At 40.4% G+C, this 18,549-nt stretch overlaps 1 protein-coding gene across 1 annotated transcript in view; it reads left to right on the top strand.

The window, feature by feature from the left end:
• The first annotated feature begins 3,240 nt into the window (after window positions 1-3,240).
• The window catches only part of LOC145416777 (flotillin-1-like), a 39,508-nt gene continuing 24,199 nt past the window's right edge, over window positions 3,241-18,549 (top strand). Inside the window, exons 1-5 of the mRNA XM_080285697.1 lie at window positions 3,241-3,381; window positions 15,285-15,360; window positions 15,890-15,980; window positions 16,810-16,953; window positions 17,573-17,692. Coding sequence (XP_080141823.1) covers window positions 3,327-3,381; window positions 15,285-15,360; window positions 15,890-15,980; window positions 16,810-16,953; window positions 17,573-17,692 — 486 coding nt within the window. The 5' untranslated portion in view covers window positions 3,241-3,326. The remainder of the gene's footprint in view (window positions 3,382-15,284; window positions 15,361-15,889; window positions 15,981-16,809; window positions 16,954-17,572; window positions 17,693-18,549) is intronic.

Consider the following 18,549-nt stretch of genomic DNA (forward strand, 5'->3'; position numbering starts at 1 on the left):
AGCATTAAGTTTGTACGTTGTACTTTATGTGCTTAAGATATTCCCCGATCTCCTCACCAGAGATCCGATGACGGTTATCGGTTGGCCTCGTTGCTCTGGTGTTTTGTCTCAGTGGCACCGCGGGCAACCCAAGAAGTTATGTTTAAGTACCTTTACAGCTCAGTGAAATCATCACCAAACTACATTAGTTGGATGAGTGGAAAAAAACAGGCTTCATACAACATAGTGTTACACAAGTATTTGTATTTGTTTATAATGGCAAAGTAATGAAAAATTTGCTTCTTGACTCAAATTTTTTTATATCCAGTAAGCAACGTTGGGTCTGGTTAGTACTTGGATGGGTGACCGCCTGGGAACACCAGATGCTGTTGGCATCCCTACGTGTCAAGTGGGGTTGGTGGAGGATTAGTGCCCCTCCCTGTAAAACAATTAACTCTAAGCCATTGGCCACCCCGTCTGGGATACATGGCGTCTGGCAATGAATGAATGAATGAATAATGGGGAGAGAAGAGCAGGTGTTCGGTGCGTGCTGCAGCCACCTCTCTTGCATGATATAACAGCTAGCACTCATACCCAGGAGACTTGTACACCCGCATGAGATACTCGTAAGTTAGCAACAATACCACTTACTGGGCCGTTACCTGTTATGTGAAGTTGTGAAGAGAGATGGTAGTGGGCGTAGGTGAGTGTTATGTATACTTTTAACTCAGTCAGCCCGATGATGCTTTACCCCTTTCATTTAGATCCAGCTAGCCTCAAACTGTTAAATTCAACTTGGAAAAAAAAAAAAAAATCTCAGTTGAGGGTTTAACGAAGGTTGTACTTGTATCTGACTCCTCCTGACTTGAAAATATTGTGAGCTGAACAGTATTATAACAAGTAAAGGCATCGTTGTGGAAGTTTTCACCTCTCCAGAGATAGGTGAATAGGTCTGTAGCTGGAATAGATTAGTTCCTTCATTGCTCCAGTGAGACATTACACAATTGCAGCCACCTGCCTCGACTATATGCAATTTGCTAACTGAAGATTGCTGTCCTCGTATTCGCTTCTGTGCAACCTCATTCTTGGTATTTCCATATTTCTTCCGCACTTTATTATCTCTCTATGCCCATGAAGTTAGACATCTGGTTTAATGACATGAAGAGTTTAAGGATCTCCCAGTGACGTTGACCTTTCCTCCGATCCTGGGTCATGCCTTTCAACCAGCTGACCAATCACGCCGCTTCATCGCCAAGCCACTTTGAAGCCATTCCACTTCATCTCCAAGTCACTTCATTGCCAAGCCACTTCATCACCCAAATCACTTCAACGCCAGGACAAATTTAATGCCAAGACCACTTCAACCCGACTTCTTCAGTGCCAAGACCACCTCACCGCTAAGACTACTTCAAAGCCAAGACCACTTCAACGTCAAAATCACTTCAACGCCAAGACCACTTCAACGCCAAGACCGCTTCATTATCAAGGCCAACACAAAGACCACTTTAACGCCCAGACCACTTCAATACCAAGATCATGTCAACGCTAAGACTACTTCACGCTAATATCAACACCAAGACCACTTCAACGCCAAGACCACTTCAGTGTCAAAACCATTTTTACGTCTCCTTTCTCATTTCCGAACCATTGTTAGTCAGTCCTTGCTTTGAATTGGTGCCATATGGCCTCTGATACCTGGCGCTAGGAATCCATTATTGAAATCAATTCACCCACACATACATTATATAAAATAACCTGGTAATGTCCTGTATGACAGCACTGATAATAACACCTTTCAGCATAGGATCCACGTACATGCCATTTTCCTACTCTTGTGACACGTGCAATCAGACGCTTATCATTAACATGACACCCATTGCATGCGACATCGGAAGGGATGATGACAAACGAATCTCCATGTATGCCACTGTATCCCACTACTAGCTCTAATGATACGGCTTCCGCTGTTCCGCTGCACCCATCTCTCCCCTCCCCTTGATATACCTCTGCACCCCATCATCTTATCCTCGGTCTCAAGAAGTAAAAGAGAAAAAAAAAGTTAATGTAATGAATGATGTATCGAGAGCCTTTCCTGAGCCGAATAAAACCGAAGGAGGAAGTGGGAATAAAAATGTAAACAATACGTAATTAGGCTGAAGTGATCAAACTAGAGAGTAAGAAAATGGGAGAAAGGGAAAACACCATCAATGATTTAAGTTTTATTCCTCCTGATACGTGACATTTTTGTTTAGATTTTTGGATATCTCTAATAATGATAGGGCATATGAAGGCTACTGTCTAGCCCTTCCAAGTTCTAAGTCTCCAATGCGGAATCAGGGTGTCTGATGGCAGCAAGGAGAGAATAATTATTTAATCAGACTGATGGGGTTGAATAGGAATAAAGACAATAAGATCTAAAGGATGTTTTTGTAGTTAGCATGGCAGCAGCTGGGGTGTAAAAAAGTTACCCTCAGGCTCCTCGCGGTGACTTGCAGAGAGAGGATGCCCTTATCCTGTGTTAGGGATGTGTGCGCACAGTGGCAGAAGCTTTGAATTAATGCCTATCGACTGCACTAGGCTGTTGATCCTTTGACTGCGGTTAGTTTGTTACAAAAAAGCGAAGGAAAAAAAAAAGCTGGAATGAAATATTAAGCAATAAATTTTCGTGATGATTTTTTACATTGATGCCTTGGAATTTTCTTTATCCTAATATGACCAACTGACCAGCTGGAATAAAATACAAAGTAGGCATTCTGCAACTAGGTGGTTAAGGCAGACATTCATTTTTTTGTGAACGACCTCATTTCGCATATGAACAGACACAGAAAGACACGCCGAACAACAGAAACTACAGTATGATATGGAATTCCTCTGCATGAACTGATGTGTTGGCATTTTCGCTTATGCCGGTATTCCTCATTCGATTTTTTTTACGTGAAACGATTTAAGTTGCAGATTTCCGCTCACTGAAATTCGCGTGTAAATGCATTGAAAAGTCTTGACATCACCCCAAGGGGAAATAAATTGTCATGTATTGAAGTAAGTCAATATTGACCAATGAAAACATGATAATAGAGGGGAAGAGGGAACTGTAATGTAAACAATGAAAAATGAATTAAGAAAGAAAATAGCAAGCTTACCCTGAACGGAACATTAAAGGAAAAAAAAAATACTCTCACAACAGTCAGTCCCTGACTCCGAGTCCCTGCTGGCCTACTATACTCCTGTACGCTCACGTCGCTCAGTACCACTTCGGCCGCTGTGAGGAAAGGGTGTCTACGTCTCATCCTTCCGTTTCCTGACACGTACTTCAAATTTCTGCACATTTCTCACTTCTCACCTACAAGATGGTAATCCCTGTCTTCCTCACATGCGGCCCCAATGAGGTGCTCGTGGTGTCAGGTAAGGGGATGTGGAGGGCGGGGTTAGGTTACTGCGCAGTGTATAGTGTGAGTGGGGAACGTGGCTGGTTGAGCTTTGCCAGTAAGTTTGTACAGATGCGGGTGTAATTCTTAACTCGAATATTGTGGTTGAAGATTAGTTTATGATAACTGAAGTATGGGTAAAACTTATGACGCAAGTGAACTCGTCCTTCAAGTTAGTGTTGTAAGATGTCCCTGAAATCAGGATTATTAATTAGAATTTGAAATTTGGTTTTACAGTAAGTATAGGTTTAGGCTCTAAGTTTATCGGTGGAATATGAGTATGAAGGCTGACTGGTTAGTTTTGTGGTCAGTGGACGCTGAGTATGAAAATTATAATCGGTTGTCAAAGGAAGCGTGTGATACCGTAAGTTTGGTTAATACCGGTTTATGTGGTATTACCATGAAGTCGTGTTTGTTGTTATATACACAAGCAGATTATTACGGCGGCCACTTAATAACCTCTTTAAGGTAAAAATTAACCTCACAGGAGTTAATTACTCCAAAATAAGGCTGTTGGAGGAATGCCTATTTTCGTGTGTGGCATTTATTATTTTAGGCTATTGTCAGTTGGTCGTAATAATGATTTTAACATACTTTTGCCTAGGATTACCAGTAGTTAGTTTTAAATTGTATGAAACGTTATAAATGCATGCCGTTAACAGCAGTAACATTTTTGTCTTTGTGTTCGTGCATGCCGATGTCTTCAGGTTCTTAATTGCACTGTTACAGCCTAATATACCGACATTAGTGTTCCATTCATTATAGAGGTTATTTAGGTGGTGCAACTTTTTATGGGTGAAAGACACATGATCCGTTCACCATGCGCTGACGTCATGGAGTTTCCCAGAATTCCTAGCGTTATTGACGTTCGTGTCTGTAGGAATGGGAACTTCTCCCTTCACTATTTTTCAACCAATCTCAGTGGTTACCTTTAGAATATATATATATATATATATATATATATATATATATATATATATATATATATATAAATAAATAATATTTGAACAAAACTCCGTGATATGTTGGACCGGCATGCTATTGATTGGTTGATTTTTTTCGTGTTCTTTTAAGATTTTTTTTTTTTACCTCCCCTTCGGCGAAATAATTTGCGTATTACATCATAATACCATCCTTGTTATTCATGGAAACTGTAATAAATAAATATTCCTAAGCCAGAAAAGAATATCATACACACAAGTTATTGCTAAGGAAGAGGCGTATGAAATCTAGGGTATGCGATACTAAAAATGGCTTGAATACGGTACTGGGGACTTGCAAGGCTTTCTCATGTATCAGCAAACAACTTGGCCGAGTGTCAAGCTCACGGACTTCCAGCAAACGTTTCAATGTTTTGAGAGGGCTGCCAGCAAACATTTCAGTGTTTTCAGAGGACGTCCAGCAAACGTTTCAGTGTTTTCATAGAACTTCCAGCAAACGGTTAGTTGTTTTCAGAGGGCTCCTAGCAAACGTTTCAGTGTTTTCAGAGGACTTCCAGCAAACGAGGCATTGTTTTCAGAAAGCTCCTAGCAAACGTTTCAGTGTTTTCAGAGAACTTCCAGCAAACGAGTCATTGTTTTCAGAAGGCTTCCAGCAAACGTTTCAGTGTTTTCAGAGGACTTCCTGCAAACGTTTCATTGACAGAGTACCTACGTTAGTCGATCATTGCAGACCCGAACATTGCTAGCTTCCCAGGTTATATATTAAAAATAAAATGCGGAATATTGAAAGGTAAAATAAAACTTAAACGTGGTGTAACTATTAATTCCCGATATCATTACAGACCCAGAACATCTCTAGCTTCCCAGGTTATACAAAACTGCAGGAATATTGAAAGGTAAAATCAAAATTGAAATTAACTTGGTGTATCTCATTGATTTCAGATATCATTACTAGACCTACATTTACGTAGATAATATATAACACTCGCAAAGTTAGAGTGTTGAAATAAAGCTAACACGGGATGCATGTAGCCTAGCCATACTCGTTTGTGATAAATGATGTTGCCTTTTTCCTGTAGATAAGGTTCCCATATCGCATTTAGTGAATGCCATGGTAGAAGGTTATAGTGTTACGCTATTCGTCATCGTACCATGTCAGGGTCTGTCAGGCTCCATGACACTCGCTAATTTGTCAGAAATCTACTTGTAGATGACTCATGCTTAGGACGTTCATTCAGACTGCAACTATACCCTCTTTACTCTAACTTGGCCTAAATTTACCATCTCTCCATCTTGTTCGCAGAGTTGGAACAATATATTAGCGCTCGAATAAGATGCTGGGACACGCAGAAGTACCATGGAAAGGATGTAGAGCCGTAGCGTTGTCAATTCTTCAACTGGACTACGTGGAATAAGCTGCCAAAGAACGAAAATTCTCAAGTTAAGGTGAACGAACTATAACTGCCGTATGCCTCTGTGCCTTAAGTCGGGGGGGACGAAACTTTTTTTTTTTTTTTTTAACTTTCTGAAACGCGACAAAGATAAAACGTGTCTGGCCTCTGAATGCAGTTTATAATTAATTACGGTATATAACTTAATGTACTCTGATAACAAGCGTTCCATAAATGTTCTTCAGAAACCATTTTTCATATCCTTTCCCAGTTTAAGGTTTTAAGATACGACTATCAGATTATTATTATTATTATTATTATTATTATTATTATTAGTTGAAGTGACGGCAGTAGCCGAAGGACCATATTCATAACGTTCTGAAGCTTGTGTACGGTATGCCAATATATTTACTCATACACCTAGCCTAATAAAACAGTTCGCAACCAGTCGAGAGGAGATATTAGTTTAAAAAAAGAAAAAAAAAACGCACCAACAAGACACAACCAAACAAGGGCTAATGTTAATTAAAAGTATGACAAAGTTAAACAGAACCTTGAAAATGATCACATGTCTTGCAGAATTCTTTAGCGTGACAATTGTGTAAAATCCTCCGTAAATAATCCACGGAGTTGCAACCTATCTGTCCGCCTATTTATCTTGCCAAACGCGCTCTCCTCGTAAGGGATGGCCACAAACAAATTGTCTCCACGTCACCCTCTCCTGTCATTTGGCTGCCCTCCCTTTAGCTTACATCCATCTTATACATCTCTATCCCATCTCTCCACCTCATGCATGGTCTCCCCCTCCCCCTATCCCCGTCCACCTCACACACTTCTAGTCAGTCTCATTCACCATCCTCTTCACATGGCCTTCCCTTATATAAGTGACTTGTTGATACTAACCTAATGCAAACATATCAGGGGAGGTATTCATAAACATTTTTGGGCTTAAGTTGAATATGATTGTTCATAGACCTTCACGTCTTGTACATGGAGTGGATATTAATAGTGGAAACACACACACACACACACACACACACACACACACACACACACACACACGACAATTTTCCACAACATAATTGGTTAAGATCGTTCATGAATACGACACATCCCGTGGGCATTTGTAATTATATTCATGCCGCATACTTGCTTGCTTTGCGAATAAGAGGGGTTGGATATAGCCTTCATTAAGTTTATTACAAAGGAGTTCTGAGCCGGATAAAGGCATCTGTTAGCAGGGAGAGCAAAACCCTCCCCAAATAGATGAATAAGTAAATGAAATTAATAAATAAGTGACGTCCCGGAAGTAGGGTAAATAGATAAGTGAAGAAAATGAATACATAAATGACGTCGCAGAAGTAGGGTAAATAGATAAGTAAATAAAATGAATAAATAAATGACGTCCCGGAAGTAAGGTGGACAAGTAAATAAAATGAATAAATGAATAACGCCCCGGAAGTAAGGTAAACATTAGTAAATAAAATGAATAAATAAATGACGTCCCAGAGGAAAGGTAAATAGATAAGTGAATAAGATGAATAAACAAATGACGTCCCGGAAGTAAGGTAAATAAGTAAATAAAATGAATAAATAAATAACGTACCGGAAGTAAGGTAAATAGATAAGTACCCGGTAAATAAAATGAATAAACAAATGACGCCCCGGAAGTAAGGTAAATAGATAAGTAAATAAAACGAATAAATAAATAACGTCCCGGAAGTAAGAAGGCTGCCGGTTAAAAAGTGGGTTAAGAGCCTTTATGCATACTGAAGAGCGACTTGTTGAGACTATCCTTGGTAAACATATCAGGTTTTGTGCACCCATTAACCCTTTCGTGCCGTATCTCCATTTTTCTTTCCTTCCTTTCTTCCTTCCCTCCTTTCCTTCCTTCCATCCTTCTTTCCTTCCTTCTCTCCTTCTGCCCTTCCATCCTTCTTTTCTTTTACTTTCTTTTCATCTCCCATCTACTTTCTTTTTTTTACCTGTAGTTTGTTTTGGTCCTGGTGCCAGGTTATTTTGGCCAGTTTTACCAGTTCATTACGATGACATTTTTTCGTATTTTTGTTTGCGTTTTCAGATAATTATAGGTCGGAGGAAGTAATTTTTATTTTATTCTTGCAATCTGCTGACGGTTTTATTTCGTTAAGATAGACTTTCCAAACTAGATGATGTAGATGTATCCTTAACGTTCCAATGGGCGAGAAAACTTTGCCATTACTGTATCCTGTGGCGAACCGCACAACGTTGTAGCCGATCTTGTGGTGAGTCTGGTACAACGTTGAACCTTGTGGTGAATCTGGTGTGATATATTTTGTGAATCTGGTACAACGTTGTATATTGTGATGAATCTGGTACGGCGTTGAATCTTGTGAATCTGATGTAATGTATTTTGTGATGAATCTGGTACAACTTTGTATCTTGTGAATCTGGTGTAATGTATTTTGTGGTGAATCTGGTACAACGTTGTATCATGTGGTGATTCTGGTACAGCGTTACATCTGCCGTAGTGGTGACTTGCGAGGCGCGTCCAGCATTCTTGTGTTGACCTTGGCGTTATTGGTCAACAGCATCCTCGTCCCCCCTCCTCTCTCTCTCTCTCTCTCTCTCTCTCCTTCCTACTGTTACTACTGCCGTACTACTTACTACTACTACTACTACTGCCACCACTACTACTACTACAGCTGTTATTACCACTACTATGGCCGTACCTACGACCACACCTGCATCCCCGAGAGAGAGAGAGAGAGAGAGAATTTATGGGCACTGAGGAGGCTTGAAATAGACTGATGGAGGTAAGGATAGGATGACGTGTGAGGAAAGTGAACAGGTGTGGAAGGAGAGAGGAAAACTAGGAACTCTCTCTCTCTCTCCCTCTCTCTCTCTCTCTCTCTCTCTCTCTCTCTCTCTCTCTCAATTTTCACGCTAAGATAAACAAGCCTGGTGAAGCTGTGACGATAAAACACATCCCGACTCAGAGTTGAACGCACTCCGTTTTCATTTCAGGCTACATTTAAGCATACTTTAGTCTTTCTTTGTAATCAAGTTGCGTATGTCCAGTTTTATAACCCACTTATGTAAACGCTGTATGCTGTCTTAATTCAAAGGAAAGGCGTAATACTCGTATGATACTGAATTTTTGATTTTTTTCTTTCCGTTTAGTCTTGCTGCCGCCACTGATGGTGCGGTACCTTAAGCTTATCTGCTCTTGCTGAAGGACTTAGAACTAAGCCACTGGCATCTTAAATCCACATACATGACGTCTGTTCATTGATTCTGGTCACTGTGGTACGATTTCATTCACGTACCGTACTGAAAGGGTTAAAGAAAAATTCCATCACAGGTAGGTGTGCTTATAGCCTACTTTCAACTTTATTTAAGCAGTTGGTGATGCGTTGTAAAATACTATAGTTAGGCTACTCTCGTTGCATATTCCTAGGACTCACTGCAGAATAAATTTGTTTGGTGTTACTTGGAATAGATTTTTTTTTTTTTTTACAGACGGCGAACAGAGTAAGGAAAACAAATAAAAAATAATAATAGAGTTGTAATATATCAGTGAAGAAAATTAATTTTTATTTCAGTTTGAGATTAGAAATGAATATCATGCAAATTTGTAACATATAGTTCAATCCCCCCTCCGTGTTTGTTGGTCGCCTTTGCTGCAATCTATTTATTCTTCCTTGGCAGTTGGCCCCACATTCACGCATCCCCTCCCCCCCTTCTCTCTCTCTCTCTCTCTCTCTCTCTCTCTCTCTCCCGTTTGTTGCTGTAGTTCTTTCACCGTAAATTTGCAGATTTTCGTCCTTTTGCAGCCTATTTCTCACAGTTCAGGAACAGAAAAAGACTAGGCTACTGGAACTGTAGCCTACATCCCTAACATGACTCTTCTTCGTGACTAGCATCATATTCGAGGGATTAATGTCTTGTTTCAACAGCCCAGAATTCAAGAGGGAGAGATTGGGGCCAAGTTAAAGTATAGGTAGATGCTCACTTTATAGTTTACTTTTCGTTACTTTGTCTTGTGTGCGGTAGAATCCCTCGGTACTAGGCTTATTACCTCGTCCGGACGGAGTCCGGCGAGGTATTATTTTTGGTCGAGTTTCGTTGTTTCTTGTTTGTTAGGAACATTACGGAAAAACGGCTGAATGAAATTACATGAAACTTTAAGGATATGTGGTCACTGGTCCCAAAAGAAATTGAATTTATTGTGGAGGTAATGTCTTAAAGTTTAAAAGGTGAAACAAGGTCAAAGAGTTTCGCAGGGCGACTTCTTGAATGTGAGGTTAGTTACGCCATTACCTTTGACTTTAATTAGGAGTTTCACAGGGCAAGTTGAAATTGTAGTTGCGACCTTACTGACACCAAATGACAGTACCGAATCAGTATTTAACAGCTTCAAGATAACTGCAGTCGGGCGAGGCTTGTTGTGCACCACACCACTTTGTGCCATGTTGAATTTACTATTTGTTACTAAACTCGTTTTTAAAGTTACTGTTCGTTGCCAGGATGAATTTCATAACTTTTAAAAACTTATTTCGGTAGTAAGTTGGTTGTCTTTATTTTTTACTAGAATCAAGATTCGCAAAGAAACCGATGACCAGTTTTCTGTCATAACTACCGTGTCATGTCATAGACGTTTGCTGACCAGGTGATAAGGAAATATTCGCAGTCTCCGTGCCCTTCCTGTAGCTAAAAACAGTCCAATTAGCGACAGAAATTGCTAGCTATATCTAACCCTTCCAAGCCAGAGCTGAATAAAATCATGAGGTGCTGGCAAGTTAGATAAAAAGCGTTCCCGAATTCAAGGAGTTGATGTAAGGTATCGGTAAGTACTGCTCTATTCCCGATGGCCAGAGGGATTTCGTTACACCTCCTGAGAAGCGATTTCTTTTACATACTGTACCTTATTATCCTCGAAGCTGATAACGTAGCATAGAAGAGAAAGTTAACCCCTTCACTACGAGGACATTTTATAATTAGTGATGACTAATGACAGCCGTCATTAACTTCACTACTAGGATGTTCACGTGGTTTGGTGGTAGCAAGAAAGAATGACGTACTCGAGTTGAAGGGATTAAGATCTAACAGACAAAATAAATCGCTGAGGAAGATAGGTTTGCGGGATTTGTAAGGACGAGACTATGACCCTGTATGTGTGTATGTGGGGGAGGGGGGGGTTCCGCGTATCGTCCGTCTCCAGTCAATTTGCGTCAAGATATGTCACTTTCCGGTATCTGTCAGCGAGTCCTGGAGTGTTTTGTCATGTTCCCAGTTGGATTAGGCTAAGTTGTTCATGTTTGTTTTATCCAACATGGACAGCATCCGTCACAACTAACTTGATGACCAAGTGTAGTAAGATGATTGATTTCATTAGTAGCAACGGAGAATCGTTCTTGCCTCATACGTAGGCTTGTTGAATTTCGTGCTGCGACTATTGAATATTAAAGGAATGGCGCAGCTTAATCAGATAATAAACACACTTACTGTATTACGATATATATATATATATATATATATATATATATATATATATATATATATTATATATATATATATATATATATATATATATATATATATATATATATATATTGTGTGTGTGTGTGTATGTGTTGGGTTATATGAAGGAGTGATATTAGGTGGTACTCATTGAATGTCAGCCCTTTCAGGACTATGATATACCTTATATTTTATTCATGCTACCTGGTAGACGATCGTTTTTTATTTAATGTGATTGAACTGGAGAGGGTAATAGTTTGATAACCGGAAGACACGTAGCCAGTCAAATATCTCCTATAAACACACACACACACACACACACACACACACACACACACACACACACACACACACACACACACACACACACACACACAGCCAAATATCTCCTACAGTCTTATATAAGAAGACACACACACACACATTGCAAAATATTTCCTACAGTAGAACACACACACACACATACACACACACACACACACACACACACACACACACACACACACACACATCTCCTACAGTGGTACTTAAGAATTAGAACACACACACACACATCTACACACACACACACACAAGGCTTGGCAGTAGTACGACCTTGAGAATCCTCTCTCTCTCTCTCTCTCTCAGGCTTAGTGAATATATGCTGACACAAAACACAAATCTTATTATAGCACAAGTAGTAACAGTTTTATCCCTTTCCCAACGTGAGAAATCATAACTTTTCCGCTTCTAACAGGATATTATTAAGCAAAGGTTAATTTTTATCTTCAGTGTTTTTGGGATTAGTAAAAATACTAAACTCCTTGCGTCAAAAGCTAGCAGTCATTTTATTTGGGTTGATTGGTTGATTGAAATATTTCTTGTAAAGGTATATGGTGTACATAATATAGAGATGGTGGTTTATGTGTGTTTTGAATCACCACTGCTGTTGGTATTTCCATAGCTAAGTAATACAGTCTGGTTGTTGCATGAATACTACTACTACTGCTACTACTACTACTACTACTACTACTAGACGTCGAAGAAGAGAATGGTGATTGTTTCGAGCACTCGGTGAAAGGTCTCCTAAAACGAAATAGTAGTATGGAAGCAAATACCATCGTAGAGGAGGGACTAAGCCATTAAGTAATGCAAAATTGTGTTCATTCTCTTACGTAATGAACTTCACTCTACGTGTTTATAGTGAGTGTGAGTGGTGTTGTGGTGTGGGTGGTGTGGTGGGAGAGGTTGCATGGTAGGCCGTTTTTATGTGGATGAATTGGGATGTTTATATTTTATCTGTTACACGTAGATGTGTACTTGGTGTTAGTACGTTGAGGTATATGTTAACTTCAGGCCTGAGCTTGACTTTACAGTGATTAAGTGGGTTAAATACAGAGGCTATAGAAGAGTGTGCTAGCCTATCTAGAGGCTGCTTAGCCATTTCGCATTAACGTATTTTAGTATTTTTCTTGCAGAGAACTGTATATTTAGTGTTAGTACATTGAGGCATATGTTACCCCTAGGCTTCGAATGAACTAGACTGGTATTTTGTTAGTCTACGGAGGAATTTAAGGAAAGTGTGTTATGTGGCAACACGTCTCGGGCTTTGAAGGTCACTGGTAGGTTATTCACAAACTTTCTTGTGCTTAAGTTGTACTTACTGTACATTCATCTTCACTCTTGCAACAACCAAACACTTCACAGGCATCTTTGAATGATATTTCAAGTAAAAAAGAAACAAAAGAAAGTGAGTCTCGTTATAATTACCTGTCATAAAGAATTTTGACAGCAAATCTTAAGACCATTTATAATTAGGCTGTAGCCCTTGATGCCAACATGGTAAGCTTTTTTTTTTCTCTTCTTTTTCTCACTGATGGAGAACTCCGTTTACACATTTTCCGTTTTATGTGTAATGTACTAAAACGTGTAGGGGTTTGTCAAGAGAATTTGTGGGGATAATGTTAACCGAAATACATATTGCTTCCCCGATACTAACCACAGGAAGTGATGGCAATACCTGAGTCGTCAGTAGGTCAGCTTTCATCGTAGCTACTGTTTGGAAATGAAAGAATGTGCGTGTGTGTGTGTGTGTGTGTTTTAAGCAGTGTATCTTTTCATGATGTGTATGTGTGCGTATGTTTAGGCCACACGTGATTGTGTGTGTGTGTGTGTGTGTGTGTGTGTGCCGGTACATTATTTTTAGAATTATAATAAGGTTTCTTGTAAAGGTGAGAGGAGACATAAAAGTGTTGGGAGCGATGCAGAAGAGGGTGTACAGTAATGTGAGGGAGAGGGGGCAGGGGAAGGCGTAGGGTGAGGGAGAAGGGGCAGGAGAGGACGTAGGGTAAGGGAGAGGGGGCAGGGGAGGCCATAGGGTGAGGGAGAGGGGGCAGGGGAGGCCATAGGGTGGTGAGGGAGAGGGGGCAGTGGAGGATGTAGGGTGAGGGAGAGGAGATATGGGAGGGTGAGGAAGAGGGGGCAGGGGCGGGTGTAGGGTGAGGGAGAGGGGATATGGGAGGGTGTACTGTAGAGTGAGTGGGGCAGGGGAAGGTGTAGGATGAGGGAGGGGGGGCAGTGGACAGTGAAAGTTGAGAAATAGGAGGCTGGGGAGGGTGTAGGGTGAGGGAGAGGGGATTAGGAGATACAGGAGAGGGTTGGGTGAGGGAGAGGAAATATGGGAGGGTGTAGGATGAGGGATGGGGGATATGGGAGGGAGTAGGGTGAGTGAGAGGGGATTTGGGAGGGTGCAGAGTGAAGGAGAGGGGCAGGAGATGATGTAGGGTGAGGGAGAGTGGATGTGGGAAGGTGTAGAGTAAGGGAGAGAGGGTAGGGGGTGGTGTAGGGTGAGGGAGTGAGGATACAGGAACTTGGTCATTTTTGTGCTGGCCCTACACGTGAAGAATGCCCTGAGTGCTGGCTCTTAGTCTCACCAACTGCCACTGAGTTTGTGGGGTGGACATTCAACACCTGATGCCATGTTTGCAACTCCCAGATGACTGAACCAACACCATACCGCTGTCTGCATCAACTGTCTTCTGTTTCACCAACTATTCCTTGTATCTGTCCGACACTTTTTGTAACCCCCCCTGTGACTTGGCCATTTTAGGTGGAGGTGAGGGGATATGGGAGGATACAGGGTGAGAGAATGGATATTGAAAGGAAGGGGGCAGGGGAGGGTGCAAGGGGAAGAGAGGTGGGATTAAGGAAATTATTTTTAAGTGGCATAAAAGTCATGTTTAATTATTCATTCCATCTGTATTTGATTTGTGAAGTCATCTTGGCATATAAGGAACAAAGTGGAAATGTTGACATCATAATGAAGCAGTTAATGGAGACTATGGTATTGTACTTTCAATGTAAGAGGTCTCCATGCTAAAACATAGAAAAATCATCTGGGGTTAGCAGAAACTAATTAGAAATGCTTTCACTGTAGAGAAGGGAGGAGTGGATAGTTTCTAGCACACTCACCATGAGAAGTCCATATTTAACATAGAAAAAAAGGGGGGAGGGGGAGGTTTGGGCAGAATAGAGAAAAGTTATCATTCCCAATAAAGTTCACCAGCAGTATATTAAATTCTCACAGCATTGTTTTTATATACAGTAGTTTAGTCTGTCTCAGTAATGTTAGGCTATACTGTCTCTGGAATTGTATGTTTAGCAGTGGCCACCTTGTAAACACTGGACATAGGCCTGGCAGATAAAACTGTAGATGGCTTGTCCACTGTTTCATGTTTCATCCTGAGTTGTGGATAAAATGTTGATGGAATTTCGTTTTTTGACCAGCATTATTGACTACATGGAGACAGAATTCCATGTTTTGTCCAGAATTGTAGGGAGTTCTGTGTTTTTATCCAGAACTGTGTCACAGAATGTAGCTTGCTATACTGTAATTCCATATTGTAAAAAGATATACACATAGCTCCATGTTGTGTCCAGTATTATATAGTTCCATATTTTGACCAGAAATGTGAACACAGCATCTTGCTTTGTCCAGTCTGTGACTGTAAATGCTGTGTTGTGTCTCAGTGACCTGCAGTACAGTAATTTATCCATCCATTGTCCAGGTTTTGGCCACAATAAACCGGCCATGGTGACGGGAGGTAGGGTCATCGCCTTCCCCTGCTTCCAGAGATGGGAAAGGTATGTATATATGTATGTATGCATGTATTATGATGTTTTTCCAGTTTCAGCCAGCCACCTTTTTATGCTTGATTATTTCCCTTCAACCTTTGCCTCTTCTCCCTCAACCCCTTCGTTGTGCAGTATTTATTTTTCTCCTGTCTTTATCTCACATTTTAACCATCCCTACCCCTATATTTTTGGTGACTTTCTTTCACTGCCTTTATCTTCTGTTTATAATACTGTGGTCACCTGTTTATTCTGCTCTCCCTTTTTATAGTTCATGTTTTTTTTTTTTTCTCTCACAGCCATTGATCTTTCCACCTTCCCTCTTTCCCATCTCTCTAGATCTTTATGCCAGTGATAAAGCTTAAGCATTACTTTCTGGCAGTTATATTCACCTGTGCAGAACTTTATGAGTACATAGCAAAAATGGTTTACCCTGGCTTCAAACATCTTATTCTGACAGACTCCTGGTGATATTACAGTATTTACCTCCTCACAACCTAACACAGCCAAATGGCTTTAAAATTCAGGTTTCTTTACTCAGACTGTCGTTAAATGTGATGACGATACAAGTGGAATCGCCCGGGGTGTACACATCACAGGGTGTTGCTGTCAGGGTCACAGGGGTTGCACAGGTAAGAGTGGTCACAAGTGGAAGGGGAGGGGTCACACAGGTAAGAGGTCATGAACTCCATCAGTATGAGGATTTTTTTTTTTTTTTTTATGCTGTATAGATAATAGGTCATGAACTTGATTCCTTTCCAAGGATTTTTTGTTTTTTTGTTTTTGTACCTCTAGATGATTTAATTCAGTATTGGGGAGACTTTTCAAAGTGGAGAGGGTAGATGTAACCTTCATTAACTCTTACTTTGAAAGATCCATACTAATTTAGTAAAATAAGTTGGGGGTATCAAGAACATTTTAAAATATGTTCTAAGGCTGAAGTGATAAAAACTTCACATTGATATGAGGCTGTTCCTGGTCACACACAATTAGAAGCTTGTGTAGTAAACCTCATCACTACAATAAGTGTCTTGTTTTAGTTTATTTTTTATTTCCAAAAGATATTATTCTGTGTGGAAGAGTTTGTGTAGGTGTTGGGGAAAAAAAAAAAAAAAAATACTGTATTCAGCCTAAAGATCAAAGTGGTGAAGTCCCTGAGTTGAATAAAAATGTTCAGGAGATATCTTGAACAAAATGAGAGCGGCATCCCATATTCCCACTGGCCAGAGAATCTTCTAATCACTTTGTCCTGTTAATTTCTTTTGTGCTTGATATACCTAACTAATTTCAGGTATGCTGTCAGTGAGATATAACACACAAATGAAAATATTGTGCAGTATGCCAATAAACTGTTATAGAAGAGTACTGAGAAGCCTCCTAAGCTGGCAGGAATAATAGATCACTGTAATGTCATTGTTTATTCAGCAGTGGTTTTTAATGTTTCTGATTGTTTTGCTGCAGGTGAAGATCAGCACGCAGCACCCAGAGGTGTTGGCCCTGGCATGCGAACACTTTCTTGAGAAATCTCAGACGGATATTGAGAATCTCATTACAGCCACTCTGGAAGGACATCAGCGTGGTATAATGGGTACTATGACGGTTGAGGTGTGTACCATTGTTTGTAATTCACCCCCTTTAACATGGAGATTTTCATTATTTTACAGTTTGCTCAGTGGTAGAATAAGACAGTATTATGGCAGCACTTCCTCTCCATAGCATTTTTTTTTTTTTTAATAACTAGCATCATATTCTATTAGAGCTCAGAATTTACAGATGAGAGATGGCAAGTTTAGGTAAAGTTGAAGTAGACAGAGTAGTTTTCAACCACAGATTACTGTTCAGAATACTTGATATTTTTCAGGTAAATAACTTTGTAGTATTTAGGAATTATCCCTTGCACATTATCATCCATGCTCAAGCTGATAAATAAAACAATTGTGCAGTTTGTAGCTTTTGAAACCACAACAGAGTACTGTACATAACAATTGAAATTTCTTGTAATTTATACTGGTAGGTTCAATGCCTCTTGTGGCAAAGGGGATATAAGACTAACATATATGCCAGACACTTCAGTAATATTATACAATTACCTTAATTTATGGGATGGGACCCAGGGGACAGTTGCTCATCCTTGGTTGATGGATTCTCTAGGCCAGGTATGACCAGGGTTGAGCAACAGTAACAACTATAGATTAAGTCTCACTGTCTCTTTGTCTTATTTCAGGACATTTACCGTAACCGGAAGCTGTTCAATGAACGTGTGTTTGATGTGGCATCGAAGGATCTGTATAATTTGGGTCTCCAAGTTATCTCCTATACTATTAGGGACATTAATGATGAACATGTGAGTACCATATACAGTATTTTATATTATTTTATTTCAGAGTGAGAAACACAAGTTTTTTCATCTGTGATACCTTGCAGATGCCAAGACTACCTCCATACATTGAAAAATGTCCTGAGGAGTACATGACAAGGATTTTGCACCCCCCTCCTCCTTCCTTTTTTAACTCCATAGTCAGTTATTTGAATCTGTCTGATTTATGTGTGTGTGATGTACAGACGTCGGAATAAGTTCGTTTCCTTTTCCGTGTTTGTAACACTGCTCGATGGAGAGCTACCCCCTCCTCCTCCCATCCTCATAGTCCCACCCAACCCCCCCACTTTTCTCTCCTACCCCATAACCCCACCAGGTACCCCTCATACTCTCGCTCACAGCCAGCTAGGGGTTTCTGTACTTCAAGCACCTCTCTAATTGGGTGCTTTCAAAGCTAGTGTTCTGGTAGATGTCACCACCATTGAGACAAACACATTCCCCCCGCTGTTTAATAAGTATATTTTACACTGTTATGTGAAACAGTGAATCATAGTAATGTCATATACTGTAATATAAATAATGCAAATAGAACACGTATATATAACGTAGCGTGAATTGTTTATATTTATCTATCTATCTATCTATTGCCAGACGCCTCAATCCCGTTTGGGGTGGCCACAAACAAATCGCCTCCAAGTCGCCCTGTCCCCCGCCATTTCACTGCCCTGCTCCCAACTCACACCCCCCTCTCTCATATACCTCTCCACCCCATCCCTCCATCTCATCCTCGGTCTCCCCCTCCCTCTTCCACCCTCCACCTTACTCATATACACTCTCTTCGTCAGTCTTTCACCCTCCATCCTCTCCACATGGCCAAACCACCT

The sequence above is a fragment of the Coenobita brevimanus genome, chromosome 107 (genome assembly GCF_032717465.1).
Source record: "Coenobita brevimanus isolate Jiangsu-jjx chromosome 107, ASM3271746v2, whole genome shotgun sequence".
Classification (NCBI taxonomy): Eukaryota; Metazoa; Arthropoda; class Malacostraca; order Decapoda; family Coenobitidae; genus Coenobita; species Coenobita brevimanus.